The following is a 19,880-nucleotide window of genomic DNA, read 5'->3' as shown; positions in this document are numbered from 1 at the left end:
AAATGTAGTTTATTTACAAAAAAAGTGTACAGTTTACGCAAACAAAAGAGGGTGTGTAATTGAAGGCATTGTTGTGCACCCAGGTTTGAACACACTCAATCATTGTTGTGCCATTCCTGGAAACAGTTCCTGTTCAACTGAAGACACAAATGAACATCACATGCCTGGCATTTCCATGGTGTTTGTTGCTTCTTGCCACGCACTGCTTTGCAATGCACACATATGCGACGACCAACAGTGGCAATTCTTCTGACATTGGAGGTCAGCTCAGCTCCTGGAACCGGCACATGGTCTTTACTGGTCTGTTCTGGATCTGCTTTCTCAGACACACCACAGAGCTCTCCAATAAGCTCTTCCATAAACGCCTTGTGCGTCATGTTGCCGAGTAGCTCCTTGTGCAATATGAAAGCGTTGGTGGCAGCAACGTCCAAGAAGTGTAGAAAGACTTTTCTGTACCACTTCATGGTGTTGTGCTGTGCAGTGTAGTACTGCAACAGCTGGTCGGACGGGTCAACACTTGTCATGTGCTGGTTGTAAGCGCTCACAGGCGCAGGACATGGCAAAGATTTTGTCCTCCGTGTCTCTTGTGCTTTCACTTGTCGTTGCACACGGTCTCCTGTATAGGCAGCATGGATGGTGGAACAAACAGACACCTCTTGTTTGTCCATCCACTTCACGCACACAAGAGGCCCATCCCGAATCCACCGGATGGATCCCCTGCTGGACTTTTTGGTCAATGGATTAGATGCGCTCCGTGGGAAGTCCTTCCTATAGTCTCTGTAAGTCCCACAAGCACCAAACTTCATAGCAAGCAAGTCTGTTAAGAGCTTTGGACTTGTGTAGAAATCGTCCATGTACACATGGTACCCAGAGCCCAAAACTTTCTTGTCCAGAAGAGACATCACAGCATCATAAGAAAGCCCACGGCCTGTGGGAAAGATGTTCTTGCCCGTGTACACAGAGAGGTCCACAGTATATCCATTCGACGAGTCCGCCAGGACAAAAAACTTGAAGCCCAGCTTTGCTGGCTCGGCTTTCATGAATCTTCTCATTCCTGCATTTGCTCTGCGTGGCACCAGTCTTTCCTTCACAGCTAAATTTCTTCTGGGATGATAAAAGGTTTTGCACGCAAGACGGATGGTGTCCATGAGGGGTCTGAGCCTGAAGAGCTGGTCATGTTCAGCTGTTCCCCTCTTTTTGTCATTTTCCTTGTCTGCCTCTGGGTGACTTATGTGCAAATTCCATGATATGGTGCGGTATCGATCCCTAGACATGACTGTGGCGGGAAAGGGCACAGAGAAGAGACTGTCCTGCCGCCAGTAGTCAGCGATGGAGCTCATCTTCACCGAGGCCATATAGAAAACGAGCCCAATGTAGTGGTACAGCTCGCCAACACTGACATCTGTCCAACTGTATTTGCGACCCTTTGCGAGTGCCCTGGCAGCCTGAGCGTTTGTGTTGTGGCACAGATTTGACACGGCGCTCTCTGAGAAAAACAGTTTGAAAAGACTCATAGGAGAGTGCGAGTCAGCAAGACTCGACTGCGGCCCAGGTTCCCGAGCCGGCAGGAATCTCAGAGACTTTGGAGCCACATCGACATCAGTCTCTTTTCTCCATGACAGTGTTTTGGCTCTCTTTAAAACAGGAATCTGGTCACTGTCATTCTCACATCTGTGGGGGGGGAGAAAACAAAAGTGAGCATGTTGACAAAAGGATCACAACATTATCAGTTACTAATACTGATATATTGCCCACTCATTAAAAAGCTATTTACACATTCATCCATGCACATATACTTTGCTTAGATTAATTTTGATTACATGTACTGTGAAATAATACGTCACTTGTAAAATGGCGGGGTAAACGTGCACTTACACATTAAGATTCTCAACTGTGTTGAAAACTGAACGATGTTTGTGTCCTGTGTGAGGTCCACGTGAAGGAACCACATTCCTAAGAAAAGAAAAGGTACAAGCACAAATATTAGTAAACAATTAGCTTATGTTGTCCAAGGTGGCAAACGAGTGCATGCATAAGTGATAGACCCTTTTCACATTTCCGGGATTCTCAGAAGAGAAAATCATCCTAGTCGGGTAAAATTCTAATGTGGTGAATGAGAGACTATATTACATATATATTTTGTTTTTAATTTGCTCAAATAACAATAGAACTTCACAAAAGTGTTTTCACAACTTTCAAAAAGAGTAAAATAAATGTAGAGCTTAATAACAGCAGTCGAGAAGAAAGATGTTAAGGCCCTTTCACACTGGACGCGATTTTGACGCACGAATAATTCGCGCGATGGGTTTATTTTTTGATCAGCTGTTTGTGTAATGAGCGCTTCCACACCGAACGCGAATGTGCTGAGGCGAAAAAAGACTTTTATTTTTTTCGCTTCGATGTCGATTTTTTTTTTACTTTTGCGGCGACAGAATAGGCTTCAGCCAATTCACATACTACAAGGACAACGATTTGAAAGACAATGTGTGGCGTAGCATTCCCAACCAACCGGTTATCACGACTGTGAGTGTGTTGTGTGATAGTCCTGTGCTGTGTAGGCTAGCAGGCCAAACTACATTTGGGATAGAAAGCTAACACTATTATCGTCAAAGATAGAGACAGAGACCGTGTTTACTTTGAACACGTAACAAAATGCAGTGAGACTATTTAGGGCTGCTTTTAGTAGGCTATACTATACATTCTTTGTGTGATATTTCTAGTCGAATGATTTTTAACTTACTTCGTGTGTTACATGTAATGTGTAGTTACATTACAAAACGCACTGTTGAAGACGCAAAAAAAAAAAAAAAAACTGCACATAAGCATACTCCCCTTCAGACTTTCTGTTCTGTACGATTGGGTGCACCCAAAACCTTCTTTTCGGTCTTTTAAATAAAATGAAAAGCTCGTCTTCACTGGATGCTATGACTATGACTGGATGATGATGATGATGATGATGATGATGAAGTGTCCATGTTTTCTCAGCTGTCGGCGCGATTCGCGCGAAAGTTTTGGAATGTTGAAGCTCTCTGAACGTCACAGACGTCGCAAATTCGCGTCGCGGCTGATGTGAATGGTTTTGATGCGAACTATTCGCACACGAACTATTCGCTTTTTCGTTACGCATCCGGTGTGAAAGGGCCTTTACACTCGCAGTATTAGAAACACTCTGTTTTGTAATTTGATGCAACGGTGATATATTACCATATAGTTATTAATGTGCATACATTTAAATAGAAATTATAATATTAATAATAATAAAACATACACTATGCAGGGTTTACGATGCTGCTCACTATTAAAACTAGTCATCACAGTCTGTGAAAAGGATCCATTGCTAATTAATGGATATACGTCACGCGCTTTATGGCTGTTGATGGGGCATCGTGTTGATGGGGCATCGTATTGTGTCAATGCCCCATCAACAGCCATAAAGCGCGCGACTGTATATCCATTAATTAGCAATGGACCCTTTTCACAGACTGTGATGACTAGTTTTAATGGTGATCAGCTCGTGAATCCTGCATAGTGTACAATATAGTATTATTATCCTTAATAATAATAATAATAATTATTATTATCCTTAATAATAATAATTCTGTAATATTCAAAACAGTTAAACCTCAGCAGATGTTGGAGAACACAGCTAAGCTCCGTTGTTAAATGTCTCTCTCGCTCTCCACAGAGTATAACAGGTATACACTTGTTTTGTAAGACATTTAGATGTTCTAAAAGTCCACAGAACAACACATTTCACTCAGAATATTAGAAACTGGTAGATATCATCTGGCCATATTGGTTTGAAACAGCTATATGCGACTCTAATAACTAAAATAAGAATAAACGGCTTACTCTTCAGAAAATGTGTCCTGCGCTGGCTCAAACTGATCCTCAAAATGCAGGCGTTCATCATCAACGTCTTCATCATCTTCTGACTCTGAGGAACAAGTCGATTCTTCCTCACTGTCTATGATCATCCGAAGAGCTTCCTCGTGTGCGTGACGTGCCATCTTCAGGAAAAGTCAATAAAACCAAACAAAAGTTTGCCGCCAGTTTTATCCTGTTGATCGGGGGCGTTTCCCACATTTACGTCATTTCCATGTGAATGACGCGCTCTGCCGGTGGGCGTGGCCAGACCGGCGCTAAACAAGAACAGGAAAACCCCCTTCAACTTTGTAATTTGGCTTAACTTTATTTATTTATGGATTTTAGATGTTTCTTCCATATTTCGTCGGCTGTCTTGGTGAGTGCTTTCTTTGAGGGCAGATTTTACTGGTTCGGGAATGTTGATCTTCTTCTTTTGATATTTGCGGCAGACTAGACGCTACAATGGCGTATTGCTGCCCTCCTCAGTTCATTTGAAGAATTAATAGATTTAACAGATTATATATCCTTATAGTCCAGTCCAGTGCAAAAAGTTGATGACAAATCTTGTTGTCTCATAGTACTTAGTACAGAGTAATGATTTTAATAAATAACTAAACAACAGTTCTGAGTACATGAGATTTATTTCTGCACGATGATATAAACAGTCCATTAGAGCATGGCACACAGTTTCTACTTCTCCACATATGCATCTGCCATCTGGATGTTTTCCAACCATTGCCAGCCCATAATCCAATGCACATCTCAATCCTAAACCCTTATTTATGGAATGATTCACTGTTGACTGAATAGAAAAATAATGTCTGCCTTTATTTCCCTTTTCCCATTCTGTTTGCCATATTTTCATTAGTTCTTGCTGAAAAATATATTTACAATCAACCCTTCCATACATTACTTCCAATTGTACTTTATTTCTATGTACAGCTTTTTTTGGCCATTTTATCAGCCTCTTCACTCCCTGAATTCACAGAGGATCTGATTCTGGCTGGATATTTATTTGAAGCTCATGTTAATTTCAAAAAGCTGGATTGTCTTTCTCTGATTGGCTATATATGGTTTGAAGGTGATTCATTGGCTAGAAAGGCGGGCAGCACAGACGCATCTGCTCCATCAGCTTTAATTAGTATAATACATGCGAAATCAGACAAAGCAGATTTATTAATGTAAGTATATTTATTATTACACAGATTGAAAGAGGCTGGAATAGTGATGTATTTTTGTTGGGTACCAGCACATGTTGGGGTATCTGGTAATGAAGTTGCTGATAAACTAGCAAAAAAAAAAAAAAAAAAAAAAAGAGAAAAGAAACACTAGACAAGAGAGAGGTGGATGTTAAAGTACCTATGGGAAAAAAAGAGGCAAAACAATTTTTTTAAGAAAAACGTCATGCATACGTGGCAAACTAAATGGGACAGTAGAAACACAGTGACACAGGGAAATGGTGTTATAGTATTGACATAGTATTGAAAGTTGTTTAGTTATTTATTAAAATCATTACTCTGTACTACTCTGTACTAAGGACTATGAGACAACAAGATTTGTCATCAACTTTTTGCACTGGACTGGACTGTATATATAAGGATATAATCTGTTAAATCTATTAATTATTCAAATTAACTGAGGAGGGCAGCAATACGCCATTGTAGCGTCTAGTCTGCCGCAAATATCAAAAGAAGATCAACATTCCCGAACCAGTGAAATCTGCCCTCAAAGAAGGCGCTCACCAAGACGGCCAACGAAATAGGGAAGAAACATCTAAAATCCATTAAATAAATAAAGTTAAGCCAAATTACAAAGTTGAAGGTTTTTTTTTTCCTGTTCTTGTTTAGCGCCGGTCTGGCCACGCCCACCGGCAGAGCGCGTCTTTCACATGGAAATGACGTAAATGTGGGAAACGCCCCCGATCAACAGGATAAAACTGGCGGCAAACTTTTGTTTGGCTTTATTGACTTTTCCTGAAGATGGCACGTCACGCACACGAGGAAGCTCTTCGGATGATCATAGACAGTGAGGAAGAATCGACTTGTTCCTCAGAGTCAGAAGATGATGAAGACGTTGATGATGAAGGCCTGCATTTTGAGGATCAGTTTGAGCCAGCGCAGGACACATTTTCTGAAGAGTAAGCCGTTTATTCTTATTTTAGTTATTAGAGTCGCATATAGCTGTTTCAAACCAATATGGCCAAATGATATATCTACCAGTTTCTAATATTCTGAGTGAAATGTGTTGTTCTGTGGACTTTTAGAACATCTAAATGTCTTACAAAACAAGTGTATATCTGTTATACTCTAATGTGGAGAGCGAGAGAGACATTTAGCAACGGAGTTTAACTGTGTTCTCCAACATCTGCTGAGGTTTAACTGTTTTGAATATTACAGAATTATTATTATTATTAAGGATAATAATGCTATAATATACACTATGCAGGATTCACGAGCTGATCACCATTAAAACTAGTCATCACAGTCTGTGAAAAGGGTCCATTGCTAATTAATGGATATACAGTCGCGCGCTTTATGGCTGTTGATGGGGCATTGACACAACACGATGCCCCATCGACACGATGCCCCATCAACAGCCATAAAGCGCGTGACGTATATCCATTAATTAACAATGGATCCTTTTCACAGACTGTGATGACTAGTTTTAATAGTGAGCAGCATCGTAAACCCTGCATAGTGTATGTTTTATTATAATTAATATTATAATTTCTATTTAAATGTATGCACATTTATAACTATACATGGTAATATATCACCGTTGCATCAAATTACAAAACATTAGAGTTTCTAATACTGCGAGTGTTAGAATTGAAATAAAACTGTGAGTGACAGTGAGATTAACATCTTTCTTCTCGACTGCTGTTATTAAGCTCTACATTTATTTTACTCTTTTTGAAAGTTGTGGAAACGCTTTTGTGAAGTTCTATTGTTATTTGAGCAAATTAAAAACAAAATATATATGTAATATAGTCTCTCATTCACCACATTAGAATTTTACCTGACTAGGATGATTTTCTCTTCTGAGAAACCCGGAAATGTGAAAAGGGTCTATCACTTATGCATGCACTCGTTTGCCACCTTGGACAACATAAGCTAATTGTTTACTAATATTTGTGCTTGTACCTTTTCTTTTCTTAGGAATGTGGTTCCTTCACGTGGACCTCACACAGGACACAAACATCGTTCAGTTTTCAACACAGTTGAGAATCTTAATGTGTAAGTGCACGTTTACCCCGTCATTTTACAAGTGACGTATTATTTCATAGTACATGTAATCAAAATTAATCTAAGCAAAGTATATGTGCATGGATGAATGTGTAAATAGCTTTTTAATGAGTGGGCAATATATCAGTATTAGTAACTGATAATGTTGTGATCCTTTTGTCAACATGCTCACTTTTGTTTTCTCCCCCCCCCCACAGATGTGAGAATGACAGTGACCAGATTCCTGTTTTAAAGAGAGCCAAGACACTGTCATGGAGAAAAGAGACTGATGTCGATGTGGCTCCAAAGTCTCTGAGATTCCTGCCGGCTCGGGAACCTGGGCCGCAGTCGAGTCTTGCTGACTCGCACTCTCCTATGAGTCTTTTCAAACTGTTTTTCTCAGAGAGCGCCGTGTCAAATCTGTGCCACAACACAAACGCTCAGGCTGCCAGGGCACTCGCAAAGGGTCGCAAATACAGTTGGACAGATGTCAGTGTTGGCGAGCTGTACCGCTACATTGGGCTCGTTTTCTATATGGCCTCGGTGAAGATGAGCTCCATCGCTGACTACTGGCGGCAGGACAGTCTCTTCTCTGTGCCCTTTCCCGCCACAGTCATGTCTAGGGATCGATACCGCACCATATCATGGAATTTGCACATAAGTCACCCAGAGGCAGACAAGGAAAATGACAAAAAGAGGGGAACAGCTGAACATGACCAGCTCTTCAGGCTCAGACCCCTCATGGACACCATCCGTCTTGCGTGCAAAACCTTTTATCATCCCAGAAGAAATTTAGCTGTGAAGGAAAGACTGGTGCCACGCAGAGCAAATGCAGGAATGAGAAGATTCATGAAAGCCGAGCCAGCAAAGCTGGGCTTCAAGTTTTTTGTCCTGGCGGACTCGTCGAATGGATATACTGTGGACCTCTCTGTGTACACGGGCAAGAACATCTTTCCCACAGGCCGTGGGCTTTCTTATGATGCTGTGATGTCTCTTCTGGACAAGAAAGTTTTGGGCTCTGGGTACCATGTGTACATGGACGATTTCTACACAAGTCCAAAGCTTTTAACAGACTTGCTTGCTATGAAGTTTGGTGCTTGTGGGACTTACAGAGACTATAGGAAGGACTTCCCACGGAGCGCATCTAATCCATTGACCAAAAAGTCCAGCAGGGGATCCATCCGGTGGATTCGGGATGGGCCTCTTGTGTGCGTGAAGTGGATGGACAAACGAGAGGTGTCTGTTTGCTCCACCATCCATGCTGCCTATACAGGAGACCGTGTGCAACGACAAGTGAAAGCACAAGAGACACGGAGGACAAAATCTTTGCCATGTCCTGCGCCTGTGAGCGCTTACAACCAGCACATGACAAGTGTTGACCTGTCCGACCAGCTGTTGCAGTACTACACTGCACAGCACAACACCATGAAGTGGTACAGAAAAGTCTTTCTACACTTCTTGGACGTTGCTGCCACCAACGCTTTCATATTGCACAAGGAGCTACTCGGCAACATGACGCACAAGGCGTTTATGGAAGAGCTTATTGGAGAGCTCTGTGGTGTGTCTGAGAAAGCAGATCCAGAACAGACCAGTAAAGACCATGTGCCGGTTCCAGGAGCTGAGCTGACCTCCAATGTCAGAAGAATTGCCACTGTTGGTCGTCGCATATGTGTGCATTGCAAAGCAGTGCGTGGCAAGAAGCAACAAACACCATGGAAATGCCAGGCATGTGATGTTCATTTGTGTCTTCAGTTGAACAGGAACTGTTTCCAGGAATGGCACAACAATGATTGAGTGTGTTCAAACCTGGGTGCACAACAATGCCTTAAATTACACACCCTCTTTTGTTTGAGTAAACTGTACACTTTTTTTTTTTGTAAATAAACTACATTTTAAAATGTGTGTGATTATGAGGAGACTTTCTTTTTCTTTTTTTCTTTTTTTTTCTTTTTTCATATTAATAGATCCTTTAGGGAAAGGGATCAATATTTCCCCAGGTGCTGAATGTAGTATTTATGACCACTGGCACTGTCTTTCACACTGCTTTTATGAAACCAGAAAATCAAAGTAGCATTATTATTGAAATGCAGTCTGGGTTGAATGCAGTGTAGTGAGCCATTTTCCTTATGGTGTAAATGGCTGAAATAAGCACAAATGTTAGGGCATGTCCAACATCTTCAGGATTCGAAGAACACCTCTGATTCTATGGGGTTTTAAATATTTAATGCGTGGTGGGAGATTTTAGACCTCGAACTTTTTTTGAGAAATTCAGAAAGGGTAACCTCTCTATTTATTCTCTCTTAAGGAGTTTTCTTTAAAAAAAAAAAAATTGTCATTGCTTTTGCCAGCATAATCCATTGAACATCTTCCCATTGTTCTGCCTCATGGGAAGGCAAAGAGGAGAAAATTCCCTGCCAGTTTAAACCTGTTGAAATGCTGTCAGTCACCCAGTCTACAAGAGTGTGAGAAGACAGGAAAAAGGGTGGATTTTGAAATCTAATTATTAGCCTATATAAGAAGTCACAATACTCTTAATTCAGTGCATTTTTCAGGATGTTTTTGCAGACATCTTTCAGTGTTACAGGGAATAGGCTAATTTCTCAGGTAAACAGAAACAGAGTTATGCAAACTGGGAAACTGAGGAAGTACTTCATCCCCTTTATTAAGATTTCTTAAGTTCAACCACTTTTTTTTACTGCACTGATTGGTCTGCTTTGTAACCAGAGACCTTCCCTTTGGATGATCTTAAATGTGGTAGCTTTGCATCCATAAGGAGTTAATGTAATAGAGCCTGATTGCTGAAAGCTTTTAGTAGACCTGATTTAGAGCAGCATCTTTGATTTTTAATGGGAATAAAAGCAAGCCAGGCTGTGAGGGACAGACATTCATCTCTTCAGTGGGTTTTACTGTTTTAGAATTTAATGTTTTTTTTTTATTATTATTATTATTGTTCTGCTGAAGAAACACTGCAAAAATACCTGTCCAAGAAATTTAAGTAGACCAAAAAACTCCAAACATGAGCTGTGGAAAAGAGTGATAGGAGATTTAGAGCTTTTTATTACTGAAACGTCAATCCCTCACAGCCTCGCTATCATACCTGTCATGGCGCTGCTCTGAATACGGTGTATAGGCTGACTACACATAAGAGAATTGGACTGAGAAGTTCATATACTATAAATGACTCTAGAAATCCTGAATGCCATACATACATTCTCCAAACTGTAGCCAGTGTCTCAGGCAAGAAGAGAGAAATACCCCGGACAGATGGCCAGTCCATCACAGTGCAAACACACGGGCATACACATATTCACACCTAAAGACAATTTAATGTCTCCAATATCAAAATTAACCAGGAGGAAAACAGTCATATTTACACTATTTACAATGAAGTCTAAGGGCAACACACTTGCCACAATGAAAAAACAAACAAGAATAAATCAACAATCAATACATTTCAGCTTCAGAATCATGGATATTTTTATTCTGGTGTCATTATTGTCATGTGCATTGGGTTTCCAGCAACAAGTCCAAGAATATTCATTTACATCCACAATGTAATACCAAATTTAGCATTTTAATCAACAGTAAAAAATGTTTTTACCTTATATCATATGTCTTGGAGTATCACAATAATATTGTATCGTTCAGTATCGTGATTTGTATCGAATCGTGACATGAGGGTATCATTACACCCCTAGTAAACAGCATTAAAAATGCTGATAGAGAAAAATAAAAGTAATTTTAAAATGTTGATTTTATATATTTAAAAACAATATATTTTAAGTTTATTTCAAAATATGCATACCGTATACACAAATATTCCAGTGTTTTGAAAGTGTAAGGAGACCAACTTGACTGCATGATACAGTGGTAAATGGGAGTGGGCGGAGTTAAAGAGCTCTTTTGGTGCATTTTGCTTTTGGCGACTTTGATTAATGGACTTTTCTGTACAACATCTTGGGTACTGTAGTTTTTCACCACAGCAATTCTGCTGTTAAACACAACTATTGTGTTGACTGTTAAATCTGTGACTACAGCATTGTTTTGTGACTTCAACATTGTTTGTATAAAATATTAAAATAGATAAAACTTCCAGGACTATACTGTGGGTGCTTCTCAATACTCAAATTGATGGTTCCTTGTTTCCTCACTCTGGTTAATTCAAGATCGTTGGTTAGTAAGACCTTCATACTGAATGACTTTTTCGCTTCACAAGGTCTGGCTTTTTTCATTTGTGACTGAGACTTGGCTTACCGTTTTATTACTTTTCTGAACACCCCACAACATTAATTACATATTTTCCCACCTCAGGCATCAAATCCCTATTATTATTGGTTATTATTTTAAGATATGGGCACTATTAGTCTTCAACCCCGTTATGGACACTATGGGAGCTCTCTGAATATGATTATAAAATATATTTATATTGAAATCCAGCTGGAGGGGCGGCACCAAGTATGCATTTGAAAATCTCACTGCACGCAATTGGATAACACTACGACCAATCACAACAAACCCCATATACGCTTAGCTACCAGCGGAGCTAACTGGTAGATTAGACTCTTGCCGTGTCCGGTCGGCAAAACAGCAAAAACGTCTTTCTTGCAAAGGAACGATTCGAGTGGCATCTTCTGTTCCTGTTTTAGATCAAAAGCAATGTTTACTAATGACTTCGACATCACAGCGCTGTTGTCAGGCTTGTTTGACTTGAACCAGCGCTGCACAGACTGATCGGTGAATGACATCAAAGTACTGCGTCAGACATCAAGCCTGTCATCTGTTTAGCTCTCCTCTGGCCCGCCTATATCAGATAACCCAATGTGATTGGTGCAGCTCAGATCGAGGGGCATATTTAATGAGCATCATTTCTTGACACCAGAGTAACTCGCTCAGCAAATTCAACTGGTACTCTTGCAAGAACTCTGGATTACCAGGGTAGCTTTACTTCAGAACAGTGTTGCCAGATGTACGATAATTATCGTATTTGTACGATAATTTTGACCTCTGTACGATGTACGATCAATAATGGAAAAAATCGTATAATGTACGATAATTTCAGAACTGTGTGACACTTCAAATGATGGTCGTTGTAATCATAGGGCTTCTCATTGATCTAGTTGTGGATTCTACGTCCACCGGCCGGAAGAACGTGTAGAGAGAGGGAGCGAGAGACCTTGCGTGTGTGTGTGTGCTATTGTGCCTCACGAAGCCCATGCAAGGACCGGGGTTACTGAGGGACGGAACTAAATAATGTGATTTTAATGAATAATCTTGAATTTACTTGGAAAAAAAGAAAAAAAAATTACCAGCTAAAAAGCACAGATAGATCTTCATGGGAATGGCAAAATGTATGGACTTTTTTTCTAATTGTATTATTCATATCCCAAGTACACTTTCATAGAAGGCCATGAGGGACAAAATAGGTGGTGTCAACTAAAAAAAAAAAAAACAAGCTTCTAATATAAAGATAATATGTATGTCATTATTTTTAAACTTTATTAAAGGAGACATTTCAATTGATACAAAAAGCTTTTAAAAATAGATTTTGGTGACCCAATATGTAAAATACACTTAAAAAGGTCAAAGGGACTCAAATCATACCAGTTTCTTGGAATGACTCATATGCACATCAGCTTATGGAAACGTGTTTAACAAGTTAAAACATTAACACTTGTGTGATCAGGCGTATACATATATTTTTGTGATTAATGTTATTATTATTATTATTATTATTATTATTATTATTATTATTATTATATGGACAGATCATCTGGCTAGACATGAGAGTCACAGAGAGACTCGGAGTCTCCGGATGTTCGTGTGCTTCAAGCTGCCCAAAACAACATCTGTATGAAAGCCTCCTGACGCCCCTCACTGATGCTGATTTCATTAAAGTCTCTTCAGACTGTTTGCTGAATATAAAGAAAACGCGTTCAGGTTTTTTATCAACTTTTCCACTTAAACAATTTATCAAATTCACACGCGGCTTTCCCCCGTGCCTGATGCTCGCCTTGGATTTGATCTGATGAAGGCAAAATAAACATTTCCTCTTCTCGTATATTAGTCTCAAATGAAAGCTCAGAACCTCTGCTTGGTGTTCACTTTGTTTTGACTGTGCTTAACTATTTTACCGCTCCAGTTTTGCCTCAAATGTAAGAGAAGAAAACACACGCATGAGGGGTTCGTGGACGCGCATAGACGCCGAGCGGGCAGGTTGAGTCTATAAGGTTCTCAAGTGTTATTTAAGAGAGCAGCGCCGCGCGAGCGCCAGTCATTGCAGAAACCAGGGGCCGGTTTCACAAAGCTATTTTAGGGGCCGATCACACCTGACGCGTTTTTCAGGTTCGAAAACGCGAGGTGCACAGTACTACACAGGACGAGCAGTGCGCTGCGTTTTTTATGTTGCTAGGCAACCAGTTAAACAGCTGTCCTGTCAGTCAAGTAAACGTCAAATCAGACTTTTATTACCTTTATTTACTTTCTGTTAACATTGTGGTAGTTACGGTTCGTGAAGTCGTTAAGCTCCTGGTAACCCGCGAGAGCACCACAAGTTTATCCTCTATCATCGCACTTTCATGGCGTTCAAGCAACTGTAGCTTTCATCACTTAAACGGAAGGCCCGCCTCTCACTTCATTCGATTGGACAGTGGGAAAAAACGCGATGACGTCGGGCGGTTTTTCCGCTCGGAGTTGCTTTTTTTTCAACTTCAAAAACGCGAGGCGCAGCAGGCGGTAAAACGCGAGGCGCAGCAGGCGCATAAACAGCGCGCAGAACGCTCGCTGCCATAGGAAACCAATTGAAAACAGGCGCCTCTCACTGCAAAAAACGCATAAGGTGTGATCGGGGCCTTAGACTGGTCTATAGTGTTAGACTAGTCTAAAATTTGCTCATAGACTAGTCTAATGCAAGTTAGACTGTTTCACAAAAATAAAGACTGACTTAATTTAGACCAAAAAAAATAGACACCTTACCCCAGGCTAACTTAGGTTTAAGACTCTATGTTACCTTGGCAACCAACAGTAATTACAAACAGCCAGAAGAAAAGGGAAAATGGCTCATAATTTAAACATTTCTTCTTGTTACTACATTCCCAAGTAAAATGTCCTTGTAACTGTAAGGGCCGTTACGTAGTCAACGCGAGCAACGATCGACGCGCTCCCTTTCATAGTCTAAACAGTGGACGCAAGCAGAGGCAAGCGTCACGGGCGATGCGTGAAATGCAATAAACCGCTCACGCAACAGGGAGTAGTAGAGTCATAGTGGAGTCATAGCTCTGAACACCCGTCTATTTCGCTTCAAACGCTCGCTTTGGACGCGCGAATGGATTCAAAATGTTCAAGCGTCGAACTAGACGCGATAGAGGCGGATTTGACGCTCTATTCGCGTTTGGTGTGAACGCAGCATAATAACCAACGCAGTCAAGATTGCAATGCTGGAATGTGTGTGTGTGTGTGTGTGTGTGTGTGTGTGTGTTTCAGAGAGAGAGGCACGGGCGCGATCGAACAGTGGAAACATAAAAACATACTCCGTCATTTATACTCCTCCAACAAACACATATTTTCTGCTGGGGTAAACTGCACTGAGCGGTTGAATGCGCTTACTCGATCCGCCATGTTTTTTTGTTTTGAAAAGTGTCTTATTTTACCCAGAATGCATTGCAGTGTAGTCCTACTTAAGATAGTCAGAGTCTTAAGTGCTTTGTGCAACGGTATGATTTAGATGTCTATCTGAAGTCTGACTATCTACTATGTCTAAGCCATAGTCAAAGTCTATCTTTGTGAAACCGGCCCCAGAGACAGTCTTTTAAAAACTGTAGATCCAATCAGAGAGAAATGGCAGAAACCGCACCCGCACCCGCTGTTGCCGCCCCGGCCAAAGCGCCCAAGAAGAAGTCCGCTGCGAAAGCCAAGAAAGCAGGTCCAGGCGTCGGCGAGCTCATCGTCAAAGCTGTGTCCGCATCCAAGGAGAGGAGCGGCGTGTCTCTCGCCGCGCTGAAGAAAGCGCTCGCTGCTGGCGGCTACGATGTAGAGAAGAACAACTCTCGTGTCAAGATCGCCATCAAGAGCCTGGTGACCAAAGGCGCCCTGGTGCAGGTCAAAGGGACCGGCGCCTCGGGCTCATTCAAGCTCAACAAACAGCAAGTCGAGACCAAGAAGAAAGCGGCTACTAAAGCAAAGAAGACCGCGGTCAAGAAACCCGCTGCTGCCAAGAAGCCCAAGAGCGCTGCGGCAAAGAAGCCCGCCGCCAAGAAATCGCCTAAGAAACCCGCCGCTAAGAAGTCGCCCAAGAAGGCCAAGAAACTCGCCGCCACAGCCCCTAAGAAGGCGACGAAGAGCCCCAAGAAGGCAAAGAAACCAGCAGCCGCTAAGAAAGCAGACAAGAGTCCCAAGAAGGCAAAGACTGCTAAACCTAAGGTGGCAAAACCTAAAGCCACCAAGCCTAAAAAGGCAGCGCCCAAAAAGAAGTAAAGTTCACTGTTTGTTCCTCAACGGCTCTTTTAAGAGCCACCCACTTAATCTGAATTAGAGCAAAACTTATTTATATTGAAGATTTCTGTTCATTTCGATAGAAATGTGAAATTAATTTTCAATAGAGATGTGACTTTTAACCCCTTGGACTCTTTCATTCTAAACAAACAATTCTAAACACCCAGTTAAAAAAAAAAAACTTTATTAAACCATTATTTTAATTTTAATTTTAATCCTATTATATAAGAAATGTATTGTAAATGGCCAAAAACAAACAAACAAACAAGAGGGTTCAAACTGTTCAGAAATGGCATGTTATACAACACGGTACAGACAGAATATACACACAACACTATGCTGAGGAATTGTGATAATACAATACAAACAACCCCACATCCAACAATATGGACAGTGATAAAACTCCAATATTGCAGTAGGAACATAATACTGTACAGTATCAGATGGTCAGTGTGCTCAGAATATACAGTGTATAGGAATAGGAACAGTACAATATCCATTTTTGTACTCATTTAAAGAACACCTATTATAGCATTTAAAATGTTCCTAATATTGTTTTAGAAGTCCCCAACAACAGTTTTGCATGCATGCAATGACAAAAAAGACTTTAGTTTTCTTATAATATGCATTTATTTTTACCTGTTTTGACCGCGATTCTCAAATGATTCGTTTAGTGAATCACTTTTCAAAACCCCGCCTTTACGTGACGCTAATCTGCGGTGATTGGTCCGAAGATATGTTAGCAGTGTTTACAGAGATAATACTTATTGTTTAACACGGAGTACAATGATGCTTTTATCAATTAAAATGTGTTATAATAATGATTATAGTCCACTGCTTTGTAGTTTGTAGTAAAACATTTAAAATGAGATAAGGAATTTAATTTTATGTTAGCGAGCATAGCCCAGAGTTCATATTGTAAAAGCACAATCAGTCTTTGTTTGTGTTAGCCCGAGGCATAAACATAACGTTTTTACAAAAAAAAAAAAAAAATGCAGTTACGAGGTATTACTCTATTCTTTAAGACAACTCCGAAAACAACGACAAACACTTCACATATCTCAATACAATTGTCATTGAAGACCTAGAAGCTAAACGGTGCTTACACAACAAACCAAATAATTATTAAGCATGCTACATAAAACATAAAAGCAACAATTATTAATAACACTTACAGGTTGTGATACGGAGGAGGAAGCTGATGCAAATACACTTAGAACTGAACCTTCCTTCAATATCAGCCGGCTCGCGAATCCAAGTTTGATTGCATTTAAGTTGGTAAAGCAATCGTCTTCAAAATGGCGCGAACAAAGCACAAGGCTCGGACTATACTTCTGTGGTATAGTTGCATATATGAATTGTAGCCACTTAGTCTTCAAATGCTTCAGAACACAGCGTCTCGTCGCCGTGATGTTTTCAAGTATTCCCTGGCCTTGGAGCGCAGTAAGTGGGCGTATCGTATTCAAATAACTTGACAAGTTGACGTCATCTAGTCAGAGAAAAAGCTTCGGTCTTCTAACGATTCATAAAAATGACTCAGAGTCGACTCTTACTTTTGAAAGACAATAACTTTATATACGGTGCACTTTCATATTTCAAACTTTGCAGGATGTTTTTGTTCACTTAGATCTATGAAATACACTACATGAAAGGTAAATTTCAAAATTCCATAATAGGTGCCCTTTAAATTTCATATAACTCTTCTGTTTATTAGTCACACTTACAAATACTTGTGCAAACAGTGACACACTAATACCTAGAAAAAAAAGGCTAGAAAGGGGAGAGAAGTTCAGTGATTGGTTTAAATGTTTACAGACTCTAAACCAATCGGCGACTGGCACTCTCGTTTAAAGCCAGTGAGTGGAAGCATGCGGATTTTATTCTGTTACTTACTTTTGACTGTGAAGTTTTTTATAACTAATTTAAAAACAATGAGTGGAAGAGGCAAAACCGGTGGGAAAGCCAGAGCGAAGGCTAAGACTCGCTCCTCTAGGGCGGGATTGCAGTTCCCCGTCGGCCGTGTTCACAGGCTTCTGCGCAAAGGAAACTACGGCGAGCGTGTCGGTGCCGGAGCTCCTGTTTATCTGGCGGCGGTGCTCGAGTATCTGACCGCTGAGATCCTGGAGCTGGCTGGAAACGCCGCTCGGGACAACAAGAAGACCCGCATCATCCCCCGTCATCTGCAGCTGGCGGTGCGCAACGACGAGGAGCTCAACAAACTTCTGGGCCGAGTGACCATCGCTCAGGGCGGCGTGCTGCCCAACATCCAGGCCGTGCTCCTGCCCAAGAAGACCGAGAAACCCTCCAAATCTAAATAAGTGGACTCAAGTTTGTTTTATTTAGACCAAAAGGCTCTTTTAAGAGCCGCCCATTTTATCTGACAGAGAGTGTTTTCTCTTTAATATTTATAAACCGCATAAAGGCGTTTGGTTGAGAGAAATGACTCATCAAACCAGAGTAAAATATATGATTGTTTCATTGAAGATTATAATATCCTTACAGGCGTAGATTTGCGTGTTTGTCATAAGCACATGATGATCCCCTAATAATGTGTTTGTTACCCAACCCATATAGTTGGTCTACCAAGCTCTGATAGTGTATTGAATACTTTAATAAATTGTTCAAAATAAAAAGCAACATGCATATCGACTTCATGGTAAAATAAATTGGTAAATATTACTCTGGGTCTTTGATTCCCTATTTTACGGGGCGAATGGAAACCCTAGTGTGTCTCGCTGCAGTGCTTTTACACAGACTGTAATGTGATCATCTAATCCGAGATCTGCACAATCACTGGGAATTAAGGCGAGTATTTCAGAACAATTTAATACAACATTGTCAGTATAAAGACCAGGGAGGTGTTATATATACACACTTTTTGATGTATATGAAGTATTCAACAGAACAGAAGCAGCTCGAGCGGGAAACCTTCCACTTGTTTGAAAAAGAGGAAACGCGCAGTCATTGGCTGGCACTCATGCGCAGACGTCACGTATTAGCCAATCACAAGGTCTGCATCCTCGCGACACTAGAGCTCGTGGCGGTACAATGCTTTAAAAGCGGGTGTATAACGTATAACAGCATTTCTTTCCAGCGCAAGCAGAACAAAGAGAAAGACCGTAGCAATGGCAAGAACCAAGCAGACCGCTCGTAAATCCACCGGTGGTAAAGCCCCGAGGAAGCAGCTCGCTACTAAAGCCGCCCGTAAGAGCGCTCCGGCCACCGGCGGCGTCAAGAAGCCTCACCGCTACCGGCCTGGGACCGTGGCTCTGCGGGAGATCCGCCGCTATCAGAAGTCCACCGAGCTGCTGATCCGCAAACTGCCCTTCCAGCGGCTGGTGAGAGAAATCGCTCAGGACTTCAAGACGGACCTGCGCTTCCAGAGCTCTGCTGTCATGGCCCTGCAGGAGTCCAGCGAGGCTTATTTGGTCGGTCTGTTCGAGGACACCAACCTGTGCGCCATCCACGCCAAGAGGGTCACCATCATGCCCAAAGATATTCAGCTGGCCCGCCGCATCCGCGGAGAGCGCGCTTAAACCCGCGTCTGCGTCAACCCACAACGGCTCTTTTAAGAGCCACCAAAACTGCACTGAACGAGATCATTTCCAGTTTAATTCAATATGAGTTGTGTTAATGCATTACATTAATACTCTCTGGGTCACCGTTCCCTAAATCATCAGTTACCCTATCAGAATTAAATATAATCCTAACCCTAATTATAAAATACTTAGACAAAGAAATATGAATGATATTTATGTAAAAAAAAAAAAAAAAGCTGTTATGTATTTTAATGTTTGTATAGGCCTAGATCTATATTATTTTTTTACTTGAATGATGTCAGTTGTACAGGGTGAGAATCACACAATGGCCTTTAGGACAAATTATATATAAAACACCAATTATTGAAATTAACAAAACTATCATGCGCAATTGATTGACATGTAAACTGCACTCAGATTCCAATGTTGTTGTGGATAGTTTCAACGGAGCTAGAAATCTATCTTCATATTTACAGGTAAAGCTTCGTTTCATCTTCAAACAGTTTTCCCAAACAAGACTACAGTGGTTGTTTTTTTTCATTCAACTCTTTTCTTCCAGATACTCCCTAATAGTGGCATGGTCTGTTTTGAAACCTTTAGCGCAAATTCAATGCCAACTTTAGAGATTACTCTTATACAGGTGCAAGTTCAGCTAAAGGTAGACATACAGTTTAAACCACTGAGGCCTGGAATCATTTATATTCTGCAAATATATCTGAACTGTCTAATACAAAATGTACTATACCGTACTTCTAGATTAGCA

General features: G+C 41.0%; 5 protein-coding genes across 5 annotated transcripts; 4 read left to right on the top strand and 1 right to left on the bottom strand.

The window, feature by feature from the left end:
* On the bottom strand, nt 1–3,980 carry LOC308684930 (piggyBac transposable element-derived protein 4-like). Its single transcript, XM_081356305.1, has 3 exons — nt 3,853–3,980; nt 1,876–1,953; nt 1–1,671 (listed from the first exon to the last, which is right to left on the bottom strand). The coding sequence occupies exons 1-3, from the start codon at nt 3,975–3,977 to the stop codon at nt 96–98; spliced, it is 1,779 nt and encodes a 592-aa protein (XP_081212431.1). The 5' UTR covers nt 3,978–3,980; the 3' UTR covers nt 1–95.
* Nucleotides 3,981–5,763: 1,783 nt separating this feature from the next.
* On the top strand, nt 5,764–9,003 carry LOC308684928 (piggyBac transposable element-derived protein 4-like). The gene is made up of 3 exons (XM_081356303.1): nt 5,764–6,004; nt 7,026–7,103; nt 7,310–9,003. Exons 1-3 carry the CDS (start codon nt 5,847–5,849, stop codon nt 8,883–8,885), a joined length of 1,812 nt encoding a protein of 603 aa, XP_081212429.1. The 5' UTR covers nt 5,764–5,846; the 3' UTR covers nt 8,886–9,003.
* A 5,921-nt stretch (nt 9,004–14,924) lies between these two features.
* Nucleotides 14,925–15,560, top strand: LOC308684934 (histone H1-like; the record flags this gene model as incomplete). The annotated part of the gene is made up of 1 exon (XM_081356310.1): nt 14,925–15,560. One exon carries the CDS (start codon nt 14,925–14,927, stop codon nt 15,558–15,560), a length of 636 nt encoding a protein of 211 aa, XP_081212436.1.
* Nucleotides 15,561–17,509: 1,949 nt separating this feature from the next.
* LOC308684940 (histone H2A-like) lies at nt 17,510–17,980 on the top strand (the record flags this gene model as incomplete). The annotated part of the gene is made up of 1 exon (XM_081356316.1): nt 17,510–17,980. The coding sequence occupies one exon, from the start codon at nt 17,510–17,512 to the stop codon at nt 17,894–17,896; it is 387 nt and encodes a 128-aa protein (XP_081212442.1). The 3' UTR covers nt 17,897–17,980.
* A 723-nt stretch (nt 17,981–18,703) lies between these two features.
* On the top strand, nt 18,704–19,114 carry LOC308684937 (histone H3.2-like; the record flags this gene model as incomplete). Its single annotated transcript, XM_081356313.1, has 1 exon — nt 18,704–19,114. One exon carries the CDS (start codon nt 18,704–18,706, stop codon nt 19,112–19,114), a length of 411 nt encoding a protein of 136 aa, XP_081212439.1.
* Nucleotides 19,115–19,880: the final 766 nt, after the last annotated feature.

The sequence above is a fragment of the Scardinius erythrophthalmus genome, assembly GCF_964197995.2.
Source record: "Scardinius erythrophthalmus genome assembly, chromosome: 24".
Taxonomy (NCBI): domain Eukaryota; kingdom Metazoa; phylum Chordata; class Actinopteri; order Cypriniformes; family Leuciscidae; genus Scardinius; species Scardinius erythrophthalmus.
This window is presented reverse-complemented; position numbering and strand designations above follow the sequence as displayed.